This window comes from Drosophila willistoni (assembly GCF_018902025.1).
Source record: "Drosophila willistoni isolate 14030-0811.24 chromosome 2L unlocalized genomic scaffold, UCI_dwil_1.1 Seg139, whole genome shotgun sequence".
Lineage (NCBI taxonomy): Eukaryota > Metazoa > Arthropoda > Insecta > Diptera > Drosophilidae > Drosophila > Drosophila willistoni.
In genome coordinates this window covers 191,691-218,801 of record NW_025814046.1, presented here as the reverse complement: position 1 = coordinate 218,801, position 27,111 = coordinate 191,691, and the positions used below count along the sequence as shown (strand labels likewise).

Below are 27,111 nucleotides of genomic sequence, written 5' to 3'. Positions count from 1 at the left end.
GAAAAAATTCGGAAAACAGCTTCCGGATTTATTCATTATGTTGTTTGTGTGGCGGCAAAATAAATTTCAAGTGGAAAATGTGTGAATAAACAATTAAGAAAGCAAAAACCACCAAAAAGTATTATAAGTAAAACGTGTTAAAGTGGATTTCATTTTAAAGAAAAGCAAATAGAAAAGAAAATATTAATAGCAAACTAAGTTGAAATTAATGTTGTTATAACAACTCAAATGTTTATAATTGTATTCAACAACTTCAGCGTTAACTATTTATCAATTTAATTGACCAAGAATAAATTTTTAAACATTTTCTCTAACCTTTTAAGGATTTAGAACTTAATTAAGATGGAAAAGGCATTTTGTTGATTCCTACAGGTTTATTGGAAAGTTTTCAGAAAATATCTACATATATTACATCATCCAAAGTGCAGAATTCTCAAATTTCTTTCCTACTTTTTTTCGCTTGCAAAAATTCAAATCAAAAGTAATTTACACCTTTCCGCCATTAGATTTCCCCATTTGAAATAAGTGCAAAAAGTTAGTTAAACAAATTAAATATCAACATTTGTTACAAAATAAAAAAGGCAAACAAAAATCAAATTCAACTATAAGTTTAAATTAAAAACACAAAGAAAAAACATTTTATTAATAACACAAAAAAAAGAACAAAAAACAAAAAGTTTGTTAATTACAATCTAAAATAGCTACAGAAATTTTAAATTAGATCAAAACTCAAAAAATGAAACAAAATTTTATACAAAAATAATTGTGATAATTAGAATATAAAAATATACAATTAAAAATATATAAAAAATGTTATTTGATAGAAATAATAAAAAAACACAAAGAGAGAGAACAAGGCATGAAACTTAATAGGGGAACGAATCAAATTTAATGATTTTGCTAACTGAAATGTTTATTTGAACTATAGAAAATAATGGCGACTTGCTGTTTTGTTGAAAAAACTTACCCAAACGATAAAGCAAAAACTATTCTCATTTTACCTGTGAATCTAAAACCTATTGGAACTGATTAATTTTTTCAAATGAACCGTAACCTGAGAATGCTAACTAAATTAGCTCGATTTTAAATTCGAGTATTGTTCTATTTAGACTGATGTCTCGTTTTAACTTGAACGAGAAATTGATTTTGCAAAAACAGAAAGCAAAATCGGTAACGTTTCTAGAGCTTAAATCAATTCAAATAGAATCAAAGCGATTTAGTTTGATGAAAACTAAAAAAACTGGTTTCGAAAACCGATTAAAGCTGATTAAAACCTAATTATACTTGTTGTTTTTCTTGGAAACTTCAAAAAAGAAAGCTCAACATTAAAACCAACAATTGTTTCTTACAGATATGATAATTTAAACCAAATTATAATTCTAATTCTTATTTGAAATTCAAATTGAGATTGAATTATTCTCGCAACTCCATTTGGAACTCGATTTCAGGAAAAAAATGTTAAGGAATGTCTGAATTTATTTCAGACTTGCAGTTCTCTTTTTGGTTTCATGCCTTGTTCAAAAATTTCTAAAGGATTTTAGGCAAAAATTATAGTAAAGAAATGATCAGCGCTACCTTCAGTCGGTTCGTCATCATCATCATCATTATTATCATCGTGGTTATCATCATTATGATTGAATATATGCAATCCCTTTGAATGACCTTTGCCTACTACGAAATATTCTTGCTCATCGCAAATGCAATCGCTAGTGGCTGTTGTTTTTGCTGTTGTTGTTGTGGATTTTGGTTTATTATACGATTTGGTAAATATTATTTTAACTGAAAGTTAAATCATGCAAAACGTAAATTAAAGAAGCAGAAATACGATTAGATAAACTTAAAAACAAAAAAGCAAACCAAAAAAAAAGAAGAAAAGAAAGTTAGCAATTGAAATTTGTAGGCTGGAAACGCACACCCACACAGAATGCATAGGAAAACATGCAAGTAGAATTTCGTAAGCCCAATTTTCAAGGAGTTACCCGCATTTACTGCCAATTTGTAAAACACTCGTCGTTTGTATGGATTTTGGGTCCAACAACTTACCCGTTTGCTTTTCCGGATCCTTTAGTGTGTAGACTTGCAAAATGGTTGCATTGCTGCGTCCTTTGCTATTGTGGGCAATGAGAAAGACATTGTAACCCATGCCAGGAACAAGGCCACGCACCTCAAAGTACGGAGTCCTGAGTGTAATCAAATCCAATCGATATTTGAATGTCCAAGGCAAAAGACGGGTACGAAAAAATCACACAACAAGAAGAGAGAAAAAAAAAAAGAGGAAGATGGAAAAGAATGAGTATAACGAATGGGCAACAACCGCATAACAAGGAGAAAGGACAAAAGATGTAGAGAAATGTTATTGAGATTGGGATTGGTAACTGGAACTGAGCACACTGGACATGTTCGCGCCACGCCTCGTTGAGTTTATTGTAATGCAAAAGTCACACGGCGTGTGATTCTGATTGCTTCTCTCCATCTATCTATCGATGTCCTTTTTCTTCCCATTATCCTATCGGTCTACTCACTTTGATTTGTAAATTTTGGGATAGCGTGTCGTTCCATTCACATAAACCTCCATGATAAAGTCCTGCTGCAGTCCACCATCGAATCCTTCAATGCATTCGATTTGAAAGCCTGTCGATGTCTGATTCAGTAGCGTGCAATTCAGCAACGGATCCGGTTCGCCTGTGAGAAAGATATTTATTATGCCAGCTCAAGCAACAAATTGCAAAACATTGCCAACTGACTTGACTAGTTAACCATAGTTTTCCACTTTCCTCCTGCGTCCCCCACCCCCTCAAGATATAACTAGTAGAACAAAAAACAACTTCAAAATCAATAAGGCAAATATCAAGCGGACTAAAAGCAACAACACCAATAGCAATAACAGTTAAAACTGTCCTTCCCCCCACAGCTAACTACACGCAGCCTTCTTAAACCCTCATGAACCCTGAACTGAGTCCGTGGTCTAATCCCCAGCCAAGCGCCAAAGTGCCAAAGTCATCAACAAATCAGCACAGCGGGAATTTTCCTCTAAACCTGGTCCATCTGCCCCTACTTCATCTCCTCCTGCTACTCTACATTCCGCCGAAAATCGAAACATAAACAAAAACAAATGAAAAACTGAAATCGACAGACAGTATTATGGAAATGAATGATCGAATAGGGTAATACCTTTTAAAAACTAAACTAAGATAAGGTAAAGTAACTAAGTAAGAAAAATATTTCCAACAAATTTATACGTTCTTTTTTTTCATAGGACACATAACATTTAACATCATAATGAACAAAATCTTTTAGATAGTTTTTACACACGAAATATTTGCAATTATTTAAAATAAACCATAAATTTAATGAAAGAATTAATGAAAACGTACAACATAATGCATGTAATAAAATAAAAATATAAAGTTGATAACTTACAATTAATATAAAAGTTAAAGTTACTGCCTTATCCTAAAGTAATATTGACCTTTAATGCATTCTGACCACTCCTTTAGAATTGAAAACACAAATAATTTAATCTCCAAATTTATACAAATTTGTGAAACTTTTCATAATTTGAATTAACTTTATTAAAAATACATTCCTAAATATTTCTAACTGGAATTTTTTTAAAATTTCCTTTCCTTTTAGCTTAACTTTGCAGCTTTTCTTTTGATTTCGTCTTAAGACTTTTTAAAAGATTTTTAGGACAATAATTTCTGTTTCATATTCCTACAATTTTTCAAGTTGTTATTTGGATTATAATGAGCGATGATAGAGATGCTTGATATTATCTAAATATATACTTTTTAATCTATATTAAGTCCTATACATGTTAAATTAATTGCTTTCTGTTCTACTTCTAATTTAATTTACTTTCTAATTATCATAAAATTTGTGAAATATTTCCATTTGATTGTTATTTATTTCTTAGTTCTTTGAAGCTCTCAAACTATTTATATTAATCTAAAGTCTTACAAAAAAAAAAGCCTTTTTAAATGGTATAAATCCTATCTAGATCGGCGATTAACCGTTTGAGTACTTGCGGATTTATTCAACAAGTTTAATACTCGAATAAGTTTGCTTTATCTTTACTATATTTAAAAAAACAGAAACATTTATAAAATTCTCCTATTATTCGGCTGATTTATGATTCAAATGACCCTAGAAAATAGCGACCCTTTGATACCCTTTAGGAAAGAAATGTACATATATACGGTCTACTGTCCTTTGCGGAAATGAAGGCAAAGCACCAAACACGCGAGTCTCGAGGCCACAGCCAAGCTGGAGTAAACCTTCTGCCCCTCCCTGCCTATCTCCCTCTCTCACTTATTTTGAACAGGGGGCCTTTGGTTCTTTCTTTTTTTTTTGTGTTTTTTTGATAAGAGGAGAAGTGGTTTGGCTTGGGGGATGAATGGATTGCTACTCACCTGCCGGGACTATTGTGTACACGCAGGGCTCACTTTGATCGCCAATTTCGTTGCTAGCCCAACACAGTAGTGTTCCATAGTCCTGCAATCGGTAAAGAAGAACAAGTAGAAAGGTTATACACACATGATTGTAAAGAGTGTTGTGGGGATGGGTGGTGGGTGGATGTTGTTGAAGGTTGGGTGGTGGCAGGTGGCAGGATGAGTGACAATGCAATGGCATTTCGTTGGCTTAATTTATGCATGCAATGCGGCGATGGCCCGACCATGGCGACGCCGTTGGCGACACACCTTTTCAACCTTAATTGAAAATTCAAAACCACAATTCGTTTGGAAAATTATGTGATGCCGCCACCCTCCTCTTTGTTGCACCGCCTCCACCCTTTTCTCCTCTAGTCTCTCTGCCTGTTTTGCAGGCAAAGGCGACTGATTTATATGACCTCACAAATGGATGGGGTTTGATGGGGGTCTCTCCTTTCTGTTTACTTACGTTCTCCGTCATGGGTGTATAGTGGGCCACACTGCGCCCTCGATCCACTGCTACCAGTGAGGCGGGTATGTCAACTGTTTCACCCTGTGTTGCATTGAATTTCCAGATGTATGTGGCCTCACTGGGATTGGCATCGATTTCGCAGGCAACTTTAACAGTCTCATGCCGTCCCGAACTGTAAGTGGTCTTCTGGCCAGTCCGACATACCGGGGCAACTGCACAAAGAATTTGCATAATTAAAGCAACAACACAAAACAATTTTGATTCAATTCAATTCAATTGAATTGAACTTTGCACAATCAACATTTCAAATATTTGATTTATTTTCTTAATTGTTTAAATTTAATATTTGACAGCCAGAGAAAGTCAAGTTGACATTGTGTTATATCATGGTCCAAAAGGATTTTGTCATAATTCTCTCCATTGTACTAAAGTTACAAATGTCTTTGCCTATTTGTTGACGAAAAACCAAAAGATTTTCAATTTTCAATTGTAATTAAAATGTTATGCAAATTAACACTTTGTCAAAAGTCAAAAGTTTTCACTTGTTGATTTCGTTTTATTGTTATTATTGTGTTGATTGACATCATCGGATACTCACATCTTATATCCAATTGTACGGGATTACTTTCGCCATCTCCCTCACGATTGCTGCCCACACAGGTGTAAATGCCGCTTCGGGCACGGCTGGCATTCTGTAGGACCAAACTTTGATTGGCCACAACAATGCCCTCGGCTGGATTGTTAGACAGAATTGCACCCTGCAAAAACGAAAACGAAAAAAAGACACAAAATACATACACAGATAAGAAAGAGTAAATTCCAATTACAAAACCCAAATTGTAATATGGATCAGAGTTTGTCAATTTTTAAATACCCTAGAAATATGGCATATTGCTTAAAGGAAGTGATGAATTAAAAATATCTCAAATATCTAATTATTATATTATCTTTATCCTCTCTTCCTAAAAAAGTACTCTACTCTAAGTTGTTACTCCACTACCTACATGTATTTGTTTTGTATTTAAAACTCGGCCAATTTAAGGCATTCTTTGATTTACTGAACAAAAATTTTGAAGCTCTTTGAATTGATTAATATAGATTATGATGATGATCATGTCTTCTGATTTTTAAAACAAATTATCAAGCTGAAAATTAGTATTTTATATAAAATATATATATAAATTAAATATTTCACAAGTATGAGCGATTAACACAATATTTAGAGTACAACCCTTGACATTTTGTGCTAAGACAAGTTGAAGACAATTTAAAGACTTCCTTTGAAACTCGATATAACGAAAAGACAAACATTACAAAGAGATAAACAAATAAATTCACAAGCTTTAAGCTGGAGGAAATAGAAAACGTTTTGCAGTGTCTCATTGTGGTCTCATGATTATAAAGACATGGTAGTGATATTGATATACAAAGAAACTCCTAAGAAGTTGTCCTATTTGCCCAATATACACCACAACAACGGTTGAAAAATTTAACTAGAATAAATTAAAATGTTACTTTAATGTATAATAGTCGTAAAAGAAAAGTAAAATGCAAGAAAGAAGTAAATTTAGAAAGAAAACTAGATAGCTTTATCTGTGGATCTTTAGGTCCTAGTCTTGGGATTAGGTCGATGGCTATATACATACAGTTAAGCCAACTAAAAGACCAATTAAAAATGAAAAAAAATGGTTCCTTATAAAATTTCTTAAAAATATATTTTATCCATTTTTACATTTTTGATTTCTTTGAAAGTTAATTGTATACATTAAAATGTTCTCTGTTTTCACTTTCCCCTACTGAAGGCAACTACAGAGTAAAGAAATGTCTATATAAATTTTTGTATATCGATGGAATATACACATATTTTGTATGCTATGCCCAATAAAATGTATGGCAATAATTTATTGAATTAAATTCAATTTACCGAGAACTGTGTAAAATTGAAATAAATTTCATTTTCGAAGCTAATAACACTTTCATGTTATACCCCGCAGGCAACTGGCAACTGGCAGCGGCTGTCGGCTGGCAGGCAGCTGCATAAATTGTTAAGTGCTCAATAATTCAATAATAAATTGTATAAATTTTCTATGTAATTTTCTGGTTTTTTGCCTCCCCCGTAATCGCACTCGTATACATCCACCCACTTGGTCTCTCTCTCCCACTCCGTCGCTTTCTCTCTTTGTGAGCTCCCTAAAATATGCAACAATTATGTATGTGGCTGCGTCTTGGCTTTCGATTTACCGACTATGCCTGAAGGTAATTTATGTATGGAATATAATGAAAATAATAATATAATAATAATCGCTGGGTAACAGTTTACCGTAAAAAAAAAAATTCTTCTTCTTATAGTATGTGGTTCTTGAGTTAAGGTAAATAATAAGGCTTATTTTGCCCTGGGAATTTGAACATGTGAAAATATTTTTTATGTAAGTGAATTGTCTCTAAAATTGAAAATTATATGAAATTGTCCAAGCGAAAGTGAAAGAAATATGTCTGCCATTTTGTAATTTTTCTTTTCTTGAATGATTTTGAGGAAGTTGATGTGCAAACATTTCTATTGCATAATTTCTTATCTTTCTGAATAATTAATATTATGATTTATTTTATTTAATAACTCATTTATAATTTGTAAGTTTTAAAAGTGACATTTGCCATTTTTATATTTGCTATTTAAAAAGATTTTTTGAGAATTCCTTAGCAATAAGAAAACTTTTTCAATAAACCTTTCAAACTTCAAGAAACTCAGTTGACTATTGTGAAGAATTAGAAACTACATCTGGAATAGTTAAGACTAGTCATCATTGTCATGAATATTTTGTCCCGATACTAGTAAAATTCTTTAATTATTTGCATTAAAAAACCTATGCATTTCACATGTTCCATTTGACAAGTACATACAAATACAATGGGTCAAATCCTAATGTTCATCGTATATTTAAAAATAAAATACAGAGAATATAAATCCGTATATTGGCTTGAATAAACTATACAACAAATTTCTCAAAAACTAAATATACAACATATTTTATCGTTATAAAATTTTTTAAACTCCTCTAGAAGTAGAATAGTAATCGATATTATTATAAGTACTTATTGCTTTCTCTTTCATTTTTGAAAGTTAATAATTGCTAAACTAACTTTTCATAATTAATTTTGTATCCCAAATTCCCAAGGAGTCGAAGAAATTCCACTCAATATGTCATAACCATCTAAAAAAAAAAAATAAATCTGTTGTTTTCAATTAAATTATAGTCGCAAATAGGTCGTTAACTTTTTGTTAAAATATGTATCCTTGTAAAAATTATTATAATTGAACAAAATGTCAAAATTTGTTTCTAAAAATATATTTATTTCTCCGTTCTGTACCAAATAATGTTACAAACTCGCTTTCCTATGAAATATTTATCGATACACAACACTTTTTATGCCTCGTCATTCTACTTACATTATGTCGCCAACTGACTTTATATATCCATGGATTCGATTTGATGTTGCACTCAAAGAACACATCGATGCCTTCACGTAGGGTTGAGTTTAATGAATTTGTTCCAAGTTCGAGGCTAACGACTGGGATATCTGTATGGAAGAGTAGGAAAGAGATGAAACAGAATTGAATAGGTATTTAATCAACTTTTGGCTGCTGTCATGGCGAAACGACGGAAACGCCAAAAACACATTGTAAATTGTAAGACGATGTAATTATTGCTGTAAGCCTTACAAATTGGCCAATTTAAGTATGCGGATTCATGTTACTTTCGCTCACTTCATTTGTCGGTGTTGTTGTTGTTGTTGTTTGTGGCTGTGGCCTACTGACTGGGCTTCTAAAGGCAATTAGGCATTTTTCGGGAAAATTTTGTTTATTTTGGTTTCGATTCGTTTTCAGTTTTACGAGGTTTACTTGCTACCAAGTGGCCAGCACGTGTAGTACGAAGTGTTTTAACTTAATTAAATCAAATTTTGGCCAGGCAAATGCGTATCAATTAAGCTTATTAAGCAATCTATCAAATCGGGCGAACAAATTTGCCCCACACTCCTCAAAAACAAAGGGTTTTCAATCGATGGTTGGGTTGGGTGAAAAACTCGGTTGAAAGGTAAGCAACAAAAACCGCGCGCACTGCCCAGGCAAACGGGAAGCCAACAAAAAAAAGATGACGGGAGAGGTGGGGTAGAGAGAGATTTGGGTATAATTTTTTTTTTTTTGGGGTTTTGCCATTTAAATTTTGTGCAAACAGGTCGAAAACTGTAAAAGCGTAAAGATGACTTTGCTGCCAACGTCGCTGCTAGCGTTGTGTTGCGGTATTTGCGGCGGGTTAAAAAGTTTCACAAGTTTTACTTGGGAAAAACTTTGCCACGGCCGCCGAAGCTGGGAAATTAATTTGCCAAAACTTGCCACAGCTGAGAGGAAAATGAAGAAAAAACAAAAAACAGCCATAAAATGAAAATGTAAAAGGCAAAAGTGGAGTACAGCCAAGACTAAAAGAGAGAAAGAGTAGTAAAGGAGTGGATTTGCCACCAATTCGTCGGCGTCTTTTACAAGAAAATATATATTTAAAGTGCCTTTCGTTTTCATTAAAAAGTTGCTCAACCAAATTAAATATTTAACATACGCGCCGCGCCACCTTATTGAGTGTCTTTGAAGTTTTGCCTAATTAATAAAACCAAAAAATATATGACAAAGTTGCGGGCAAGGAAAATAGAATATACTTACGATAAATGTCCAATTTCCAGCCATCTTCCATACCAGATTCGGGTATCATACTCTGTTCGGCACGACAGGATAGAAATTTGCCGCGATCATCAATGGTTGGAGTAAATGTCAGCACTGAGGTGGTCATATTACCATCCGGATTGGCCTGAAAAAAAAAGGGGACAGAAGTTGGTGTTCAAATACCAATAAAGGATTGCCGGGCACGTTCCAATGCTAGGTCGGTTGGTTGGTCGGTTGTTTCGTCTACTCCTATGTTCGTTAAATATTTCTAAGGGGGTTGGTTTTAATTGCGACTCCTCCTGGCAACGGCTACGTGACTACCGTGTTGAAGCAACTTCAATTACCACAAAGCATGTGTAGGGAGTAGCCCATGGGGTAAGGGAACTCAAAGCAAAAGCCGTAGAAGTTTGCTCTTGGGTTGGCCATTACCAACAAGCATGACAGTATTTGAAAATTTGCATGTTTATATACTGGAACTGGAACTAGGTTAAATCCAGGGTATCATTTCGAGACGTTAACCTCAATAAACAGTTGCTAGACTTTTGTTTCCGCTTATCGTAAAGAAAGAATTCTTCATAAAATGTTTAATGATTAATATATAAATTTCTTTAAAATATATAAATATGATGAACGATTATTCAATATTTTATATTTTACTCTTTCGATCTATTGCAACCGTAGAATAAAATTGAAAAAGCTATTCACTATTTCTATTATTCAATCTCTTATTCAACCCTTTACGAAAGGCTCTTATACAATGGATAGAATTTGAGACGTTAATGGGTTAAGCAAGGCTTGTTTTTTAACTCTTAGATTACAATTCTTTCTTTTAAAGTACTAAAGGATTAAAATCTGGATTTCTGTCAAAATATAGTAAAATTCTTTATTCTGGTTTTTAAATTGCAAAAGTTTTCAATTTAAGTTTCTTCAATAAAATGTGACAAAATTTTCTAATTATTTTCCACAATATCAGATTCAAATACGTTCATAGTTTCATAACAATTTCAAGCAATTTTAATCTCATAATAGCCTAAATTAGAGAGAATTGATTAGGTCAAGTCCAAAAATGTAGCTCTAAGTGCTTTTAAGTGTTTTTGCCAGGTAACTCTAATTCAGATGCGTCTCGATTCTTGTTTTTCTCCTTTTTTTTTTTTGAGTACTTACAATTTCATGCGTATTCTTCATGGCTGTGCTGCCCTTCCACCAGGTAATCGTTGGTGCTGGACGTGATCCAATGACAACGCAACTCAACTGATACGCATTTTCTGCCGACAAAGGACGATTCTCACCCGACAGTTTTACAATCAAAGGACGCACTGCAACAGTGGAGCAGATAGAATGAATGAATGAAAAAGTGAGAGAGAGGGAGAGAAAGAGAGACAGTTGATGAGAGGCAATTAATTAGATGACTCCCACTGAGTTTTCTTGGGATTGGGCGGTAACTCACAGTTCATGTCCAAGACGACACTGCTGGTAATTGGCGTTGTCAAATTATTGTTCTCCGCCCGACAAGTTAACTGCATGTGAAGATTTTTTCGTTTCAGTTTGGTCAATGATAGAATATTGCCCACACGTCGCTCTGAAAGGGGATGTCCCTGTCCAGAGTTGTTTAGAATTGTATTGCCATGCAGCCAGGTAACTCTCGGTTGAGGTCGTCCTGAAAATGAAAAGAAAGAAAATTATCGAGTGGCTGGTAGGTGAATGATGATGCGGGTGGGGGTAGAGGTGTGGGAATGGGGTCTGCTGCAGGGGCGGATGCTTGCGTTGGGTTTTGGTGTATCTATGTATGTCTGCGGGTGTGTGCAACTGATATGTTTGTTATACGGCTTAGACTTGAAGTTGTCTCCGCCTTCTATCCCCCTAGAATCTTCCTTCTTGTTGCCACATTTAGCTGGCAGCATTTTGCTTGCTGTTTGTTTATGTGCAAGAAGTGGATGAGTGTACTGATATGTGTGTGTGTGTGTGTGTGTGGGTGTGTGTGTGTGTGCAAGTGTGTGTACAAGTGCCTTTCGCTGTTTCATTTGTTGTCTTGTTTGGCTTTTAGCAATTTTCAAGTGCTCTCAATGCAATTTGTGTGTGTGTCTCTGTGTGTGTGTGAGTGTGTGTGGGCATTGTGTGTGCTCTGTACTCTAGGGTCTTCAAGAGTGGTTGAGCAAAAACGGGGGGGGAGGTTAAAGAAGGACACGGGTCGGGTGGCAGCTTTGGTTCGTGCAGTCGACAGCATTGTGAAAATTAAATAAAATGTTTGGGGGAAAATCTGTATTTTTCCATGCTCATCACTTTTAATTGTCAGATACAAAAAGCAGCAGCATCAACACTTTCCCTAGCCTAGACACGTGCAGTGAGTGCAAAAGGTGTGGAGTTTGGTTTGTCGAAAGGGAAAAGGGAGGACAACTTACCGCCAATGGCCACGCACGTGATGTTCACTGTGGAACCCTCATTGTAGGGACCCAGTGTATGATCCTTGATGGTGGCACCTTTGCTGTCCAATATTATCACGGATTCGGGAGGTACTATGAACAAATACAGAAAATAAAAGCAAATTTTATTTAAGATATTTTTAACTAATTTAAGAATCACGTTTAAGCAAAGAGGAATACATTTTTGTTAAAGCAATTTCGTTTAGGCTAGTTTAGTTCCATTTTCTTTAACCTATTTAGGATTATAGATTTCCTGCATTTTGGTCGATTACATATAACAAAAAAACTATCTTCAATTTTGATAAGTAAGTAATGCAACATTGAAGCCCTTAGGCCGATTTTCATTATTTTTTGGGTTGCATGAAGGAATGATTGTTGTATCTAACGATGGATGGCTTATTTTGCTAAAAGTAAAAATGTCGTAGTTCTTTTTTAGGTAGAATAGACAGTGGTAAGGCCTATCGGTTTCATTTGTAACACTTGAATGTCTGCTAGACTTAAAACATATGTCGACACGGACTTTTTTTTTGGGTCAACTGCTTATATATTGTCGAAATTAGATGACACATCGGCAATACTTGAAACCAAAGAATCCTTTCTTTAGTTACGCAAACCGATATGTAATTTTCAAAAATTTCGTGTGGTGGTTTGGTTTTCATAGGCTTATTTTAACGATTTTTACTTAATTCCCATTATTTGATTGGTTGATGCTTCAGTTTTTTATTAAAATGTCAAAATTTTTTTCATTTCACAATTAAATACGTTTTTGAGCATTGATTATGTTTTTGGCTAAGAGATTTTGAAGAAATATAGAAACATATGCTTTGGTTTCCTGAAAGAGAGTAGAACAATTAAAAATGGCCATTGGATTTCCCGGCATTAGCTATTTGGAAACTGAAGCTTGGAGCTGCGTATTCTATTAAGGTAACAATGCAAATCCAAAAATTCATAAAGATTGAACTGACACATTCAAATTAAGGATGAAGCTCGAGGGTAAAGTATGTAGTTAATGAATTTTATGTTAAGTAAAGATTTGTGGAGTCCTGCCAAGGCAGAGGCTAAACATCGTTCCATCAAAAGATTCAAAAAAAGCCTAAGAATGACATTTTCAACCTTTAATATGATAAATTTGACATTTCTGTTTTCTTGACTTAGAGATCTGTCACAGTGGGAATCGAAATTTCGATTGGCTGAAACGTGGTGGTTAGAGCAAAAACTAAAAATTTTAAATGGAAAATACTTTATAACTAAAAGAATTCTATGAATTAAAGTTAATTTATCTTTGGCCGTGATTCATTGGCCTTAATTCACTTGTTTAGCTTATGTGTTGAGAGAACATTTTATTCAGTGAATAATGGTAATTAATTTATTATAAAAGTTCAAGTAGCTTTAGCCTCGTTACTAAACCATTATGATCTTATGCTTTTGCTTTTAACCCACTAAACTTTTTGCACACTGTCAACTTGAATGCGTTGGAAAACATTTTTTCCGAGGAGCTTTCGCTTGTCGTAAATATTAAAGAGCCGCTCACCTAGCAGCCAGCAGCCTCTTTTAGCCAGTTTCAACAGACAAGCAGCTGCCATGTTTCACTTGGCTCCAAAAGAGCCGGCGGTAGGATTGGAGAAGTAAATGGAGCTGGAGGGGGGGTGGAAAAGAAAATAAAAGAGGAAAAAAACAAAAACGGGATGGGAGAAGAAATGGAAAAAGAAAATACTTCAGCAGGTGCGGTGCGGCGACCTGCAGCCGAGGATGAAAAAAGGGATGCCGCCTCTCACCTCAAAGTCACCGCCAAGGCAAGGACTTCCTTCCACTTTGAAGCTCCTTTTGCACTCTTCATCTCTCTTTCTCACTCTCTCACTATCTCTATCATTTCATCCTTAACTTTCTGTCTCTTTTTTTTTGTTTTTTTGGTGTGTGTTTGCATTGCATTCTTGTAGCACGAAAAATAAAGCCGTAAATTTTAGCTCAGACGTGTTGAGCAAACTTTTAATTTTGGCCAAATTTGCTTGTTTTATTTTGCCACTTGCCATTATTTTGACTGGCCTTTTGCTGCGATTATTCACTCGCTTATACACCGCCCCCGTCTCTTTCCCTCTTTTTTTTTTTTTTTTTGTTTGCCCAAAAACTATTTCTATTTGGTTTGGTTAGCAGCTTCTTGTTACCGCCCGCATTAGCAGCGGCAAGTTGTCCAAACTGTCCACCCAGAGAAAGAGAGAGAGAGAGAGACACACAGAATAGGAGGGGAAGAAGGAGGAGTGACCAAGCTAGGGCAACTTTTAATCTAATATCTTCTTTAAAGTTTTTTTTTTTCTGTGTGTGCTACTTGGTTTTTCCTTCGTTACCCAACATACAAAGTTCTAAATCCTGCCTCCGGTTTTACGCTTCACATGTCACACACACACACACTCACACGTAGAAAGAATGGGGCATGTTGAACATGCTCAAGAAGTTTGTAAAACATAACCACGCCCCATTTGCGCTTCATCTAGCAGCAAAAGCAACTACACCAGGAGGAGCAACTATTTACAAACAATATTTTTATGTTGCCCTGTTTCAAACCGAGGTCCAGGTTCCAGGGTCCGAGGACTCAAGCCTTAGTCGTATATTACAGCTAAACGCCTTTTCGAAATGCATATAAATTTTAATGGTAAATTGCAAGCTCAATGCACACTAACACACACACACACCCAAACAAACTCGCACAGGTGAGGCATAAAAACCAACTCAAGAATTTACCAAATATGGCAACAAAAAACCAGAGGGCCGGGGCTAACTTCGACCGCGTCAAAGTTTGTATACCCTTGCAACTTTTATGGTAACTCTTTCCTTACCTAAAGCCATCAAAGTGGAAAAACGTTCAAGCTAAAAAGGCTAACATTTGCGAAAGAACGGCCTACAATCTTAGTATAGGAAATAACGAAGATATTGATCAAAGTCAGTGTTTTCCACCGATCGTTCCTATGGGAGCTATATGATATAGTAACCCGATCTTTATCAAATTCAGCACAGTCATTAACAGATATATTAAACTAACAAATGTTTAATTTAAAAGCAATCGCGTCAAAAGTAACGAAGTTATTGACAAAAGTCACTGTTTTCGAAAGATCGTTTCTATGGGAGCTATATGATATAGTCACCCGATCTTGATCAAATTTGGCACAGTCGTTTATATGTGTAATTAATTCACCAATGACAATAGCTCAGAAAATAACAAAGTTATTGAGAAAAGTCGCTGTTCGTGACTTTGCCATTTGTATGGGAGCTATATGATATAGTGATCCGATCCGGCTGAATCCGAGATATACAACGCCTGCAGTATATACAAGCCTACATGCAAAATTTCAGCTCTGTAGCTTTAACAGTCTAGGAGGAGTTTGCGTTGATCCAGACGGACGGACAGACGGACGGACGGACGGACGGACGGACGGACGGGCGGACGGACGGACGGACATGGCTATTTGAACTCGTCTCGTCGTGCTGATCAAGAATATATATACTTTATATGGTCGGAAATGCTTCCTTCTATGCGTTGCACACTTCTGACCAAAATTAATATACCCTTTTTGCAAGGGTATAAAAAGAAGAAGTATTTTACAAAAATTGAAATGGAATTGCGTATTGTGCAGTTTGTTGGTGTAGGGAATACCAATCCATTCCATTTATCCCAAAGAAAATTGAAAAGTTAGCAAAAAAAAAAAAATAAAAAGTTTGTATGTAAAATGATTGTTAATCTTTGAAATTCTATGCGAATTCACCAAAGTGCAGTAGTAGGTACTTTTAAAAATGGTTTTAAGTCTGCTTTCACGCTAAAATTTAAAATATTTAGATCCAAATGGAAAAGTGTTCAAGCATTTCATCTTTATGCTTTCAATTGTTTTAGTGAAGAGAGAAGTTTTCCTGAAGGTTGTCATTTAGTAAAAAAAAGCTTCATCTGCATATTCTAGTTGTTTTTCTTAATTGATAGAATTATAAGAATATATTCTATTATACCTATATTTAATTATTGAGGTTGTATTCTAACGTGATTGTAGAGATCTCCTACAAGTATATTCTAAAAAAAAATATTATTTGAACGAATTTCTTTACGAGGCAACAACAATATGAAGAATCGACGTATACATTATTAATTTCTTGGGAAACCATGTCAAATGTTTAGATAATTCGGAGATTACTTTTATGAAAGGTTCTTACTTGGATATATACCGCCTGCAAATGTTGGTATTTTTCCCCCGTTTTTTCTCCTCCCCATAGTTAATATAGTTATTTATTAATTTTAAACAAAGTTTTTTCTTCTATATATTTCTTTGTGAAAAAGTTGCATAACTTATCCCTAGTAAGTAAACTCAAGTGAATTCACAAAATGCTTATAATCTTAAATTAATATAACTTTTAAACAAAGTTATGTTACTTATTAAGATCCCATTTTCCCAATCTCAATCTTCATTTACAAATTTTGTTGCCATTCTATTCAATTTTTGTATTTTACCAATATTTCTGTAAACATTTTTTCTTAGTAGCAACGATTGCTTGGATTTGGCTCTTGCCAAAAAATGAATGCATAAAGATTTGTTTCCTGTGGAAATAACAAGGTTTCTTCTACTAAGCAAACTGAAAAAAAAAATGCCAATAGAATTTGTTCTTGTCTGTTTTGGTGCTGCTCATTCCATTTAAGAAATAGTCTCACATGTATACATATTCTCACTTCTCTATCTCTGTCTTCGACATATTCTGTGATTCTATCTCTCTATATGTATATGCCACAGACCAAACTAATGGTAAAAACCATTTAAATGGCCAAAAAAAAAAAATAAGAGAAAAGCAACAAAAAATTCAATTCAAAAACTTGCAAGCTGCACTTTTTTGTGCACCATCTTCTTCTTTTCAGTTTAGTTCAGTTTTGCTATCAGTTTGGTAGATTTCCAGCTTTAACCAGGGTCAGCTTAAACTTTTCGCCAAGTTGGCACTTTAAAAGCTTGTTTGCCAAGTAAGTAAGGAATGAAAGCAGACGAAGAGAAGAGTGAAATGAATTGAAGGAAGAGATGGTGTTGGCAAAGTTGGCCAAAACCGAAAAGCATACACTTACACTCCAACTTAGATGGCTGGCAGTCTTCTTTAGCTGTAACTAATGTGTTTGTCCAACAACTGAGAGCGAACGGGGTGGCAAATTGGTTGGCAGGATATGTCGCTGCACAAATTAGCTGGCTCAATTATTATATACCCTCATACATATTAACTTTCTCTATATATATATATATGTATATGCACATATGGTCTTTTATATATGTCGTACTTACTTATGACAGTTAAATTCACTTTAGAATTGCGTGTGGGACTCTTCTGGAAATCGACACGGCAACGATATTCGCCCGTATCATCTTCGGTTGTTGACTTGATGGTCAAAGTGCCGGCACGTCCTTCGACATAAAAGGACAAGCGCTCTCGATACGTTTCATCTGACCAATGGGTGCCCTGGGCAAAGTTCGAGTCGCGTGTATCGACACTGCAAAATGGAAAAAAAAGAAATGTAAACGAAAATTCCAAGAAAGTTTAAATAATGTTCGAATGTTTGGTTGCTTGTACATTTCATTTCATCTTCCTTGTATCCAAAGTCCAAGTTCTCTATGAAAATGTTGTTGTAATTGGCTTTTGTCATGAATTTATAATCCAGTTGGGGACCCCTCCCTCCCCGTTTCTAAGCCCACCATTCCGTAACTTTGACTTGTTTTGTTGTATAATTTATTGTTTTAGTTGGTAATCATGGCTTATTGATTTTTCTTTCTTTTACACAGCGAGAAAACTTTTCTCTAATGAGCTCATTTTGGGTGGTCAAGCTAAAGGACTTTAAAATTTGCTTCATTTTGCTTTTTGTTCTTTAAATTTATCTTTAATTTGTTCATTAAATATGCATTAGGCAAAGCTTTAATTGAAAGTCGTATTGAAATCTTTTGTGCCAAACAGAATGAAGTCATCGTTTTTAAGGAAGAAAATTATAATAAAATTAGGCAATTGTTTTTCTGTGGGGCTCTTTCACCATGCTATATGAAATTAGTTTCATAAATTAATGCTAAAAAACTATTATAATAATATATAACACCTATGAACTTGGTAAATTATTCAGGTAATTTTTTTTTGTATTTTATACACTTTTAGGTCAAACTATTAGCCCAAAAGTGAACAGTTGTTTTCATTATAAACTGCCAGACATTTAAATGTTCAATAGTTATTTTGAATATAGGAATACATTTGCCTTTTTGCCTTAAAGTAAAGGTATTTCCAGCACGAGGCCAAGATAAGAGCCAAAATCAGACCAAAAAAAACTTTTTAATACATTTTCTTTCAAAAATATATTGATAGTAATGATAACTAAATAAGTTATTTTTGTTATTTTAAGATTGAATTTTAGACTTAATTTGGAGTTTAATACTTTCAGAATAAAAATTACAAACTCCGAAGAAAAATAGACTTGAACTATTACCACATTTCCAAGTACAGTCTTTCCCACTTCAAGCTTCAGATTTATTCTGTAATTAAAAATAACTTTCAACTGCTTCAGTTCTCGGTTTTTATTTTACATTTTCACTCTGTTCACAAATCTTGGGCAAAAAGGATATAAAGAAATGTTATGTTGCTAAGTATTGCAATAAATCTGTCGGCCATTGAGTTGATTTTAACCTGCACGTCAATATATCCCATCCGTATCCCTGTTTCCTCTGCCAGTTGCTCTTTGACAGCTCTCCTTCTCCTATCCTTTCGCTCCCTTCAGACCCTCTCTGTGTCTGTGTGTCTGTATTTTATTGCATTTCGATTTTGATTCGCAACAGCAACATATGGCAGCATCAATACACACACACACATACATACACATACAGAGAGAGATGAAGGACATAATGAGCTATGTCCTTTGCACAGCGCACATTCAGTTGGGGCAATAAAAATTCGATCTGCTAGCAGTTATGCCAAAATTGAAATGCCAAATTTGAGTGAAAATTAAATTTTTACCACGACGAATGAGAAATGAGATGAAAACTGAAAAAGAAATGGAGCGTAGATGGAAATGTGGATGGGGTTTTCTTTCCACTTTACTCTACCCCCCCTTTGCCCCTTCCACTCTTTTCTCTTTTTTTATGATTAATTTACTTGCTGAGTGGTTTTTAATTACAAACAAGAGAGTTGAGAACACTTCGAGTATGGCCACTGTATCCCCGGCGTTCTTTGTCGTTGCGCAAGGCTAATTACTATTTTCGCTCTAGTCATTTGCAAGTCCTTGGAAAGTCCTTTTTGCTTTAGCTCTCAGTGGAAGTTCAATTAGTTTTAGCCGCATGTCAATGGCTGGCTAATCAGCATCAGCTAGTCAGTGTCTTCATCTATGTCTGTCTAAGACTTACTCACCCACACACACACACACACACATTCACGTATGTGTGTATGATGCCTTCAAATCTAACAAATCCAATTAAAGTTTTGCGCCTTTGATGTAGGCATAGACACCAACATTGTAGTAGAACATGGACACAATCCCATACAATGTTAGACATGAATAATTGAAAAAGTTTTTTGTTTCTCCCCTAACATTGTAACCTTGGCATGAAAAACTTTTTCGCCTCAGACAAAACTCAATGTGTTTTTCTCTCGCTTTTTGTATTTGTGTGTCTGTAATTTTCTAGTTATGCTAATTTAATGTCTGGCCCCAAAAAAAAAAAAAAAGGAAAGGAAAAAAAAAATGAGAGAGAAACACATGCGAAAAATTGCTTAATTAGCAGGCATTAAATCAAAATGAAAAACGCCAAAACTGACATGGACAGAAGCAGAAGCTGTAGATGTAGCTGTAGCTGAAACTGAAGTAGGACAACAACTTGGCGAGTTGACTGAGCGGGTTGAGTGCGTCAAAAGTTGTCTGTGGTAATCAATTTTGTTTATTTATGGACCTCAGTGCGTATACGTAACTACCATACATACGTTTCTGTGTATTTGTATGTGTGAGTGTGTGTGTGTGCGCGGTTGAAATGTTTGTGGTCAGGTCAGGCTGCGGTTTGTGGCTCTGCATTTGACACAAAAGCTTAAAGATTGAAAGGGGGAAGACCCCTCCGCTGCCTCACCAAAAACGGCCACGTTGGCATTTATAAATTGACAATTGATTTGGGTATGGCGGCGAATACAACAACAACAAAAACAACAACAGCAGCAGCAACTTCAACTGGCTATTAGGCCTATGCGGAAAATAAAATTGCCTCACTTTGTTTGGCTTATAAAGTTTACCTCTTCATTTAGCTTACAGTAGGTCAATATATTTTCTGTTTTCCCTTTAAAATTTATTTTTAGTTACGAGTTTTAATTTATATTAAGAGTCTCAATGATTAAAAAATTGGTCTAAGAAGAAGAGATTTTGAGAGGTTTTTATCTATTGTTTATCCACATTTGGTCCATACTTTTGAATCTATAAACAAATTTCTGACAAAGAATTTTGACATGAATTTTTTTGCTATGAATCCAATTTAAGATAAAAAACTTTGTTATTAGTTTAACATATAAAAAACACATAAATTTTCAGTTATATTTTAAAAATATTTGGAATTTAGGTAAAATTGTGGCACATCTAGAAAAATTTCAAGAAACTGAGTTTGGCTTTCTGGTTATTTGTTTTGATGATTATATTTATATGTTTATCTCTGTGTTTTTGCATTGTTTATCAAAAAAATTTTCAAATTATCTTTTTCTTTCAGAACATTTTATATGTTATTTAGTATTTCTGTCATTTCCTTAATGTTATTTTTCTGGTTCCAGTTTCATTTTTGATTTAAAAGTTCGATTAGAAGTTTTTGTCTTTTATTGAATGCGTTTCAATTTCAGTTAGATAAAAAAAGTTTTATTTTTATGCTGCTTTTATAAATATTTTTGTAGCTTGTTTTGATAATATTATTTTATGGTTTATTAGATTGAAAGAACTATTAGTTATTTGTTTCTATTATTCCTTCTCTTGCTTTGACAAAAGAAAAAAAAAAGAGTTTAAGGAACCATTCCCTTAAATATGATAGCTTGAGCAGAAAAAAATTGTTTGTTTAGGTCAAATATTCCTTAAGTTAATATTAAATTAAAATCTGAAGTAGCTACTCTTACTGGGCCTTAGCGTGAACACTATATATAAGTCTATAAAATGATAATATATCAGATATAATATATCTCAACAAAAATAAATTCTGTTTAGCCTTAAACTTTTTCGAAACATTTTTCCTCCCTGTACAATTAAATTTATTTTCGTAGCATACTTATGAGCGCATTTTGACTGAATTTGACTTTAGTACAAACATGTTAAAGATATCTACTTTATTTTCCATACAGACCTTATACACACTTAATACAAGCATATTTTATGGTCTATTTATAGATATATAATATATAAACTTACCTATATATTGGCGTTTTAAGGCCAACTTTATACCAAATAACCAAAGCCACACGATCCTCATAAATGGGCGGGGTCACATTGCAGGGTAAACGACCCATGGTGCCCATTATGGATTCGGATAGAACGGGTGGACCTGCAAGTAGAAGAAAAAATAAGACAAAATGATGAAGATGTGACAAAAACATATATAGTACATACAAGAAAAGTGGCAAAACAGAAAAAAAAAAACGAAAAACAAACGCAAAAAAAGTGGAGAGAAGAGAATGCTGGCTAACAAATGATGTATAATTAGCTCAGGGCATTAGCACTTTGTTATTGAGGGCCGGAGCTGGGGCCAACCACTACCAAAAGCCAAGCCAAAGATGCCAGAAAAGTGGAAAACAGAATTACTGATAGAAGGACCCAAAGAGTCGGCAAAGAGGACAACGTAGCCAAAAAGGAAAAGAAAAAACGCGGCGATCTTTTACTTAGTGTGCCACTAATAATGCTATAAATAAAAGACAAGAGACAGTGGGCGGAAAAGTGGGTTGAAGATAAAAGTGACGTAATGGTGGCGACGTCTTCGCCTGTCTGTCTGTGTGTCGTTCATATCCATTCTTAGCAGCAGTGGGAGACGGCGGCTGCCTGCCTTTACATTAAAGTGAAATTAGCGAGCAAATCCTTTTTTTATGCTAATTTCTTGTGGGGGGGTTCCTCTTTTTATCCCGACCTCCCACAATACACTCTTTTCCTATCTTTGTCTTGTTCTTCGTTGTCGCTTTATTTTTCTTCTTTTTGAGTTATGTCCTTTTGGCTTGCTGGGGCTTATTTTCCAAGTCCTTGCTCTCTTAACAATTTCCTTCTTCTTTTTTTTCCTTCTTTTCTTTTGGCTTGGCTTTGGCATTTGTTTGTGTTATTTTTGGCCTGCACTTAAATTTCGTTTGCCTTTTCATTATTTCGCCTGCTTTTGGTATCTTTTGTCTGTCTCTTCCACTTTTTGGTCTCCTCGTCTCTCTAGCCTTTTGGGGTAGGCAGATGAGATTATTGTCTGAAGTTGACATTAATTTTGTATATTCCTGACTGATTCAAAGTGATTTCACATTTCTTTACACTTTTCTTACGCCTGCTTTAATACTCTTCAAATATTTCGGTTTCGTTTTCTTTTTGCTTTTTCTTGTTTTTAGCCAATTTTCGTTAGATTTTCTTTGTTATAACTTTGTTCAACCTTTTTTTTCGTACTCTTGCTCTTTGTTATCTCTTTTTCTCCTTTGCCTTTTGCTTGGTATCCCTTGTCAGAAAATTATTTCCATTTTTGTATCTTATTTAAATCACTTGTAAACTAATTTGCATTTATTTTTTTGGGTCTCTAGCTCGCTCTGTTTTTCTCTTTCGTTTTTCGGTGAAACAAAGTTATTAAAATTGTGCAAAAGGAAAAGAAAAAAAAAGGAGGTTGAAATATTTTAATTAGGCCTTCATTTTCACATTCTTTTGCCATCTACAACTGAAAGTTAGTTAATTTTACTTTTACGTTAAATGTTTTGCTCGTAAATAGTTTCCATCATTTTGAATTGAATCGCGTTACATTATTTATGTTTTATAATTACTATTTCTGCCTAATAATTATCCTAAATTCAGAATTTACTTATATTTCTCTGTGCTGGAATTTCGCTTGAAACATGAAAATTGTCCAAAAGTAAAGAATACATTTTCAATGTAAAATGAAAATGTTGAAAATATTTATAAATTGATGAAAATTATTCCAAGTTTACAGCATAATAATTACAAAATATTATCTGTTATTACAATTGTATCCTTTAAAATGCTATTTTTTATTTTTTTTCAGAAAGCAAATCGTTGCATACATTAGAGAGCAAAGTTCTCCTGATTTCACAACTCTAGATCAGTCCATGATTTTTGTATTATTTAAATTATTAATTGCCAGCTAGTCAACAATATAGAAAATTATATGCAGGAGTAATTCATAGCAATGATTAGGCATTGCCTAACTGGGAACTAAAAATGAGGGAAACTTGCTCCCTTAAGTATGCAATAGAAAGGCAGAAAATCAGCTGTTCATAACATGATATACTATGAATCGAAGTCGGGAAAGATATTTTTTGTTTCACTCCATCACTTGAGCGACAGAAAAAGAAAGAAGAGTTTGCCTCTAAACGAAAGAATATCTTAAAATTTTTGTTCATTTCATCAACCTTTAAGATTATATTCAGAATTAGGTATTTATCCTTGGCGATGCCTCCGCTTTTATTCGTGCTTAGAGCATTACTTTTGTTAAATACGACCCAAATTGTTGTAAAGCACATCTCGCTGGCTTGTTCATATAGAGATTCCTAATTGATATTTAGATTTTGGCAGCTGTCTCCAAGTTAAGTGAATAGTCTTGGTAAACAAAAACAGACAACAAACAACTTTTCCATATTTGCTATTACAATGAACAATGTCGGCAGTGAAAAATCACAAATCTTGTATGGAAAGCAAATGATTTATCGTTATATATACATACATAGGTAATCAACAGGATGTTATTTGGCATAAGGAGAATACGAAATGCTTTGCCCAGAAATGACTTTCAATTTTCTATTCTTTTTCAGTTATGTTTTTTTTCGGTCCTTTTTTTTTTTTTGTTTTTTGCATAATAACGAGAGATAAGTCTTTATCTGTTGGCACAGGCTGCGGAACTCAACAGGATTTTTGGTTTCTATGCCCATGAAGTAACGCCATGTTTCGATTTTTCGCTCATTTCATATGCAAATATGTTCGATTTGCTATTAGGCCAACGACATGAACCGCAATAATAATGAAAATGATGATGAGGATGGAATGTGTTTTGTGGCGAAGGGACAGAGGAGAGGGAGCTGTAAAGAAGGAACCGTCAGTGCGTGTGTCACTTGGAAATTTCTCTCCTCTATCTCACTGATAGTCTGGGGCTGAGAATATATATTTTGGGGGTCACAATTTACATTATCCTTGCGTTTAGTTAAACGAAATGCCAACATTAGCAAAACATTTAATTATAGCAATTAGCTAATTAGAGATTTTCTCTCTCTCTGACTATATGTATATCCTCTTGACTTACAGTGAATTTTGTTGTTGCTTTTCCATCCTTGTTGCCCATCTATCCACAAAAATCAATCAGAAAATGCCAAAAGCTCTCTCTTCATGATTTTCTGCTGAAATTGCAAAATCATTTGCATTTGTGTTTCGTGGTTGGTTTTTGTGGGGCGGCATTTTCAATTCATAGTATTTTGTAGGCTTTAAGTCTTATGGATTTGAATTATTAAAGTGTTTTTCTATTTTAGCTAATTATACTAGGGAAAAAAACGCTCTCTTGGGGTGTTTAGTTCTACTTTTTTTGGGCGTGGCCTATGAAAATGTAATCAACATTAAATTGCCTAAAAAACGCAAAGCTATTAAAAATGCTTATTTTTTTTGGAAGGTTGAGGACGATGACAAATTTTTCAGAGTTTGTCAACAAATTTCATGTTTGGCTCATTAGTTTATACAAACATACACACTCATAAACTTACACACACACATACACTCGCATATGCTGCAAATGCATTAAATTTGTCTGCTGTGGCAAATTAATTGCACATAAAATTAGAGCAACAAAACGCAACTTGAAATTGACAAGGTAACTCTTGTTTTTGCTGTTCTTGTCACATTTTTTTGATGGCATTCAAACACACACACACACACACAGGTTGACTCCAAGGCAGGCAAAACTCATAAAAATGCTAATATATATGTGTGTGTGTGTGTGTGCGTGCGTGTGTTAGTGTTAGTGTGCGTGTGAGTGGCACTTCCGAGTGCGGCTTCCATTAATTAAAACCAATGTGGTGTTTGCCTTTTTCCTTTTCCTTTTGCTCCTTCTCCTTATTTGACTTTTAGCGCATTTATAGCCAATTATTTTTATTGCCATGGCCAAAGTGGCATAAGAAAATGCCAACAAAGATGCTAGAAATTATTGAAGGTGTACAAATAAATGAGCTTAAATAGCCAATGCAAGTGACACTTAGTTTCATAGGAGAGAGAAGGCGCTTAGAGAGAGAGAGAGAGAGAGAGAGAGAAAGAGAGAGAGAGAGACGGCATGTACTTATACAATATTATTAAAGCGTAACTAATTTCCATGCTGTGCCTACTTTAAGATAATGAAAATGTTTAACTATTTCTAGGAAAGAAAAACTGTTGAAGTATTCTTTGAGCAAACGTAATATTAAGCATTTAAGAAGAGATACATTTTAGTTCATTACTTAGAAGAATTTTATAGTAGAGAAAAAGGAATTTTAATAGATGGGAAGATAAAATACAGAAGTCGTGTATCTAGTCTGTTTCGTCAGGTAGGTGGAAATGTCCAAAAGGGGAGTTGTCTAACAAAGGGAAATGACCGCTATCTATCTGTTAGCTTCGTTACATATGTGGATTGAACTTAAAGCCTTACTTATCGATGAGCTATCAAAGTAGGATCTGCAAATACTATAAAATTTGACGGAGTTTGGCTTCCACTAGAAATGATTTAGGATGGTTTAATACTTGTTTTTTGAATATCGTCGTTTCAATAGGTAAACTAACGTTTTTGGGAAATGTAATGTCCATTTCCCTTTCTTCCCTACCTTGGGCACAAAACAAGTGCCGTTTAAATTGGGTCCCAAATCCAATTTTTAATCATATATTTTGGCTACTAATGTAGATAAATTTTTTATGAACATATTGCTTCGATATTGACAATATCATATGGTTGTTAGTATAACTTTGGTTAATTGCAGAAATCGCTTGATTGAAGAACGACTTAACAATTTAAGATCTTTGTAGTACTTTTTTTTAAGACTTTTTATGATTATTGTATTAGTTGAATAGTTTAAAAATGTAACCTATTGGTTAGTAATCTTTGTTTCTATGTTTTCTATAATGCTTTCCTTTAGACGATTGTTTAAAAGGACTTCTCATTCCTTATAAATAATTGTATTATCGGTTGGTATAGTAATGTTAATTCCCCTTTTCAAGCGGCTTTTCACCACAAACGCATAACGGTTATTCAATTCTGTACCCTGTCGTTAAGCTTTATAAACGGTTGTTGTACTCAATAACAGCAATCTTATGCCTTAGATAGCAGAATATTCCTACAAAACTTCCATCCAAATCTCGAGCAATATTTTGTTATAACGTTTAACCTTTTTATATAATCACATTAATTAGAATTATGTAATTGCAATTATCTTGATAGAATTTAAAACGGTATTTCATTAAACAAATTTATCTTTGTTACTTGTATCAAATATATAACAGTAATTTGTTATAACGGTTAATGGGCAGTTAATGTTTCGGTTATCTAACGCCTCGCTTGACATTGACTTTCACCCAATAAAAGAAGTCCATTTAAATTTCCATTTTCTTTTCATTAAGGCGGCACCTTTCCACTTTTAGTGGATTATGAACAAACAAGAAGAGAAAAGAAAAAGCTAAAAATTAAATTAAATATAAAAATAATTTGCTAAAAATCAACACAGTCGTAGCCAAATGTTTTGTGAGTTTTTGTTTTTTTTTTTTGTTTCTCTTTTTGGGTGGTCTGAAAAGGCAAAAACAGAAGCACTTTCAATAATTGCCACTTTGGTGCACATTAAAGTCAACTTATGCCCACGATTGACTACTGCTGCCTGCATTGGCAATGGCTGGCTATAGAC

The 27,111-nt window shown here is 34.2% G+C and overlaps 1 protein-coding gene across 4 annotated transcripts in view; it reads right to left on the bottom strand.

Moving 5' to 3' along the window:
• Positions 1-27,111, bottom strand: part of LOC6638446 (nephrin) — an 86,294-nt gene that overhangs the window by 4,947 nt on the left and 54,236 nt on the right. For 2 of the 4 annotated variants that reach the window (XM_023177329.2, XM_023177332.2), the window contains 13 exons: positions 21,434-21,566; positions 17,325-17,530; positions 12,010-12,123; positions 11,058-11,267; positions 10,775-10,926; positions 9,611-9,755; positions 8,348-8,478; positions 5,501-5,660; positions 4,900-5,114; positions 4,413-4,494; positions 2,523-2,682; positions 2,044-2,180; positions 1,576-1,779 (listed from right to left, as the gene is read on the bottom strand). In XM_023177329.2, coding sequence (XP_023033097.1) covers positions 1,576-1,779; positions 2,044-2,180; positions 2,523-2,682; positions 4,413-4,494; positions 4,900-5,114; positions 5,501-5,660; positions 8,348-8,478; positions 9,611-9,755; positions 10,775-10,926; positions 11,058-11,267; positions 12,010-12,123; positions 17,325-17,530; positions 21,434-21,566 — 2,049 coding nt within the window. The remainder of the gene's footprint in view (positions 1-1,575; positions 1,780-2,043; positions 2,181-2,522; positions 2,683-4,412; positions 4,495-4,899; positions 5,115-5,500; positions 5,661-8,347; positions 8,479-9,610; positions 9,756-10,774; positions 10,927-11,057; positions 11,268-12,009; positions 12,124-17,324; positions 17,531-21,433; positions 21,567-27,111) is intronic. The other 2 variants (XM_023177336.2, XM_023177342.2) reach the window with 1 other exon arrangement.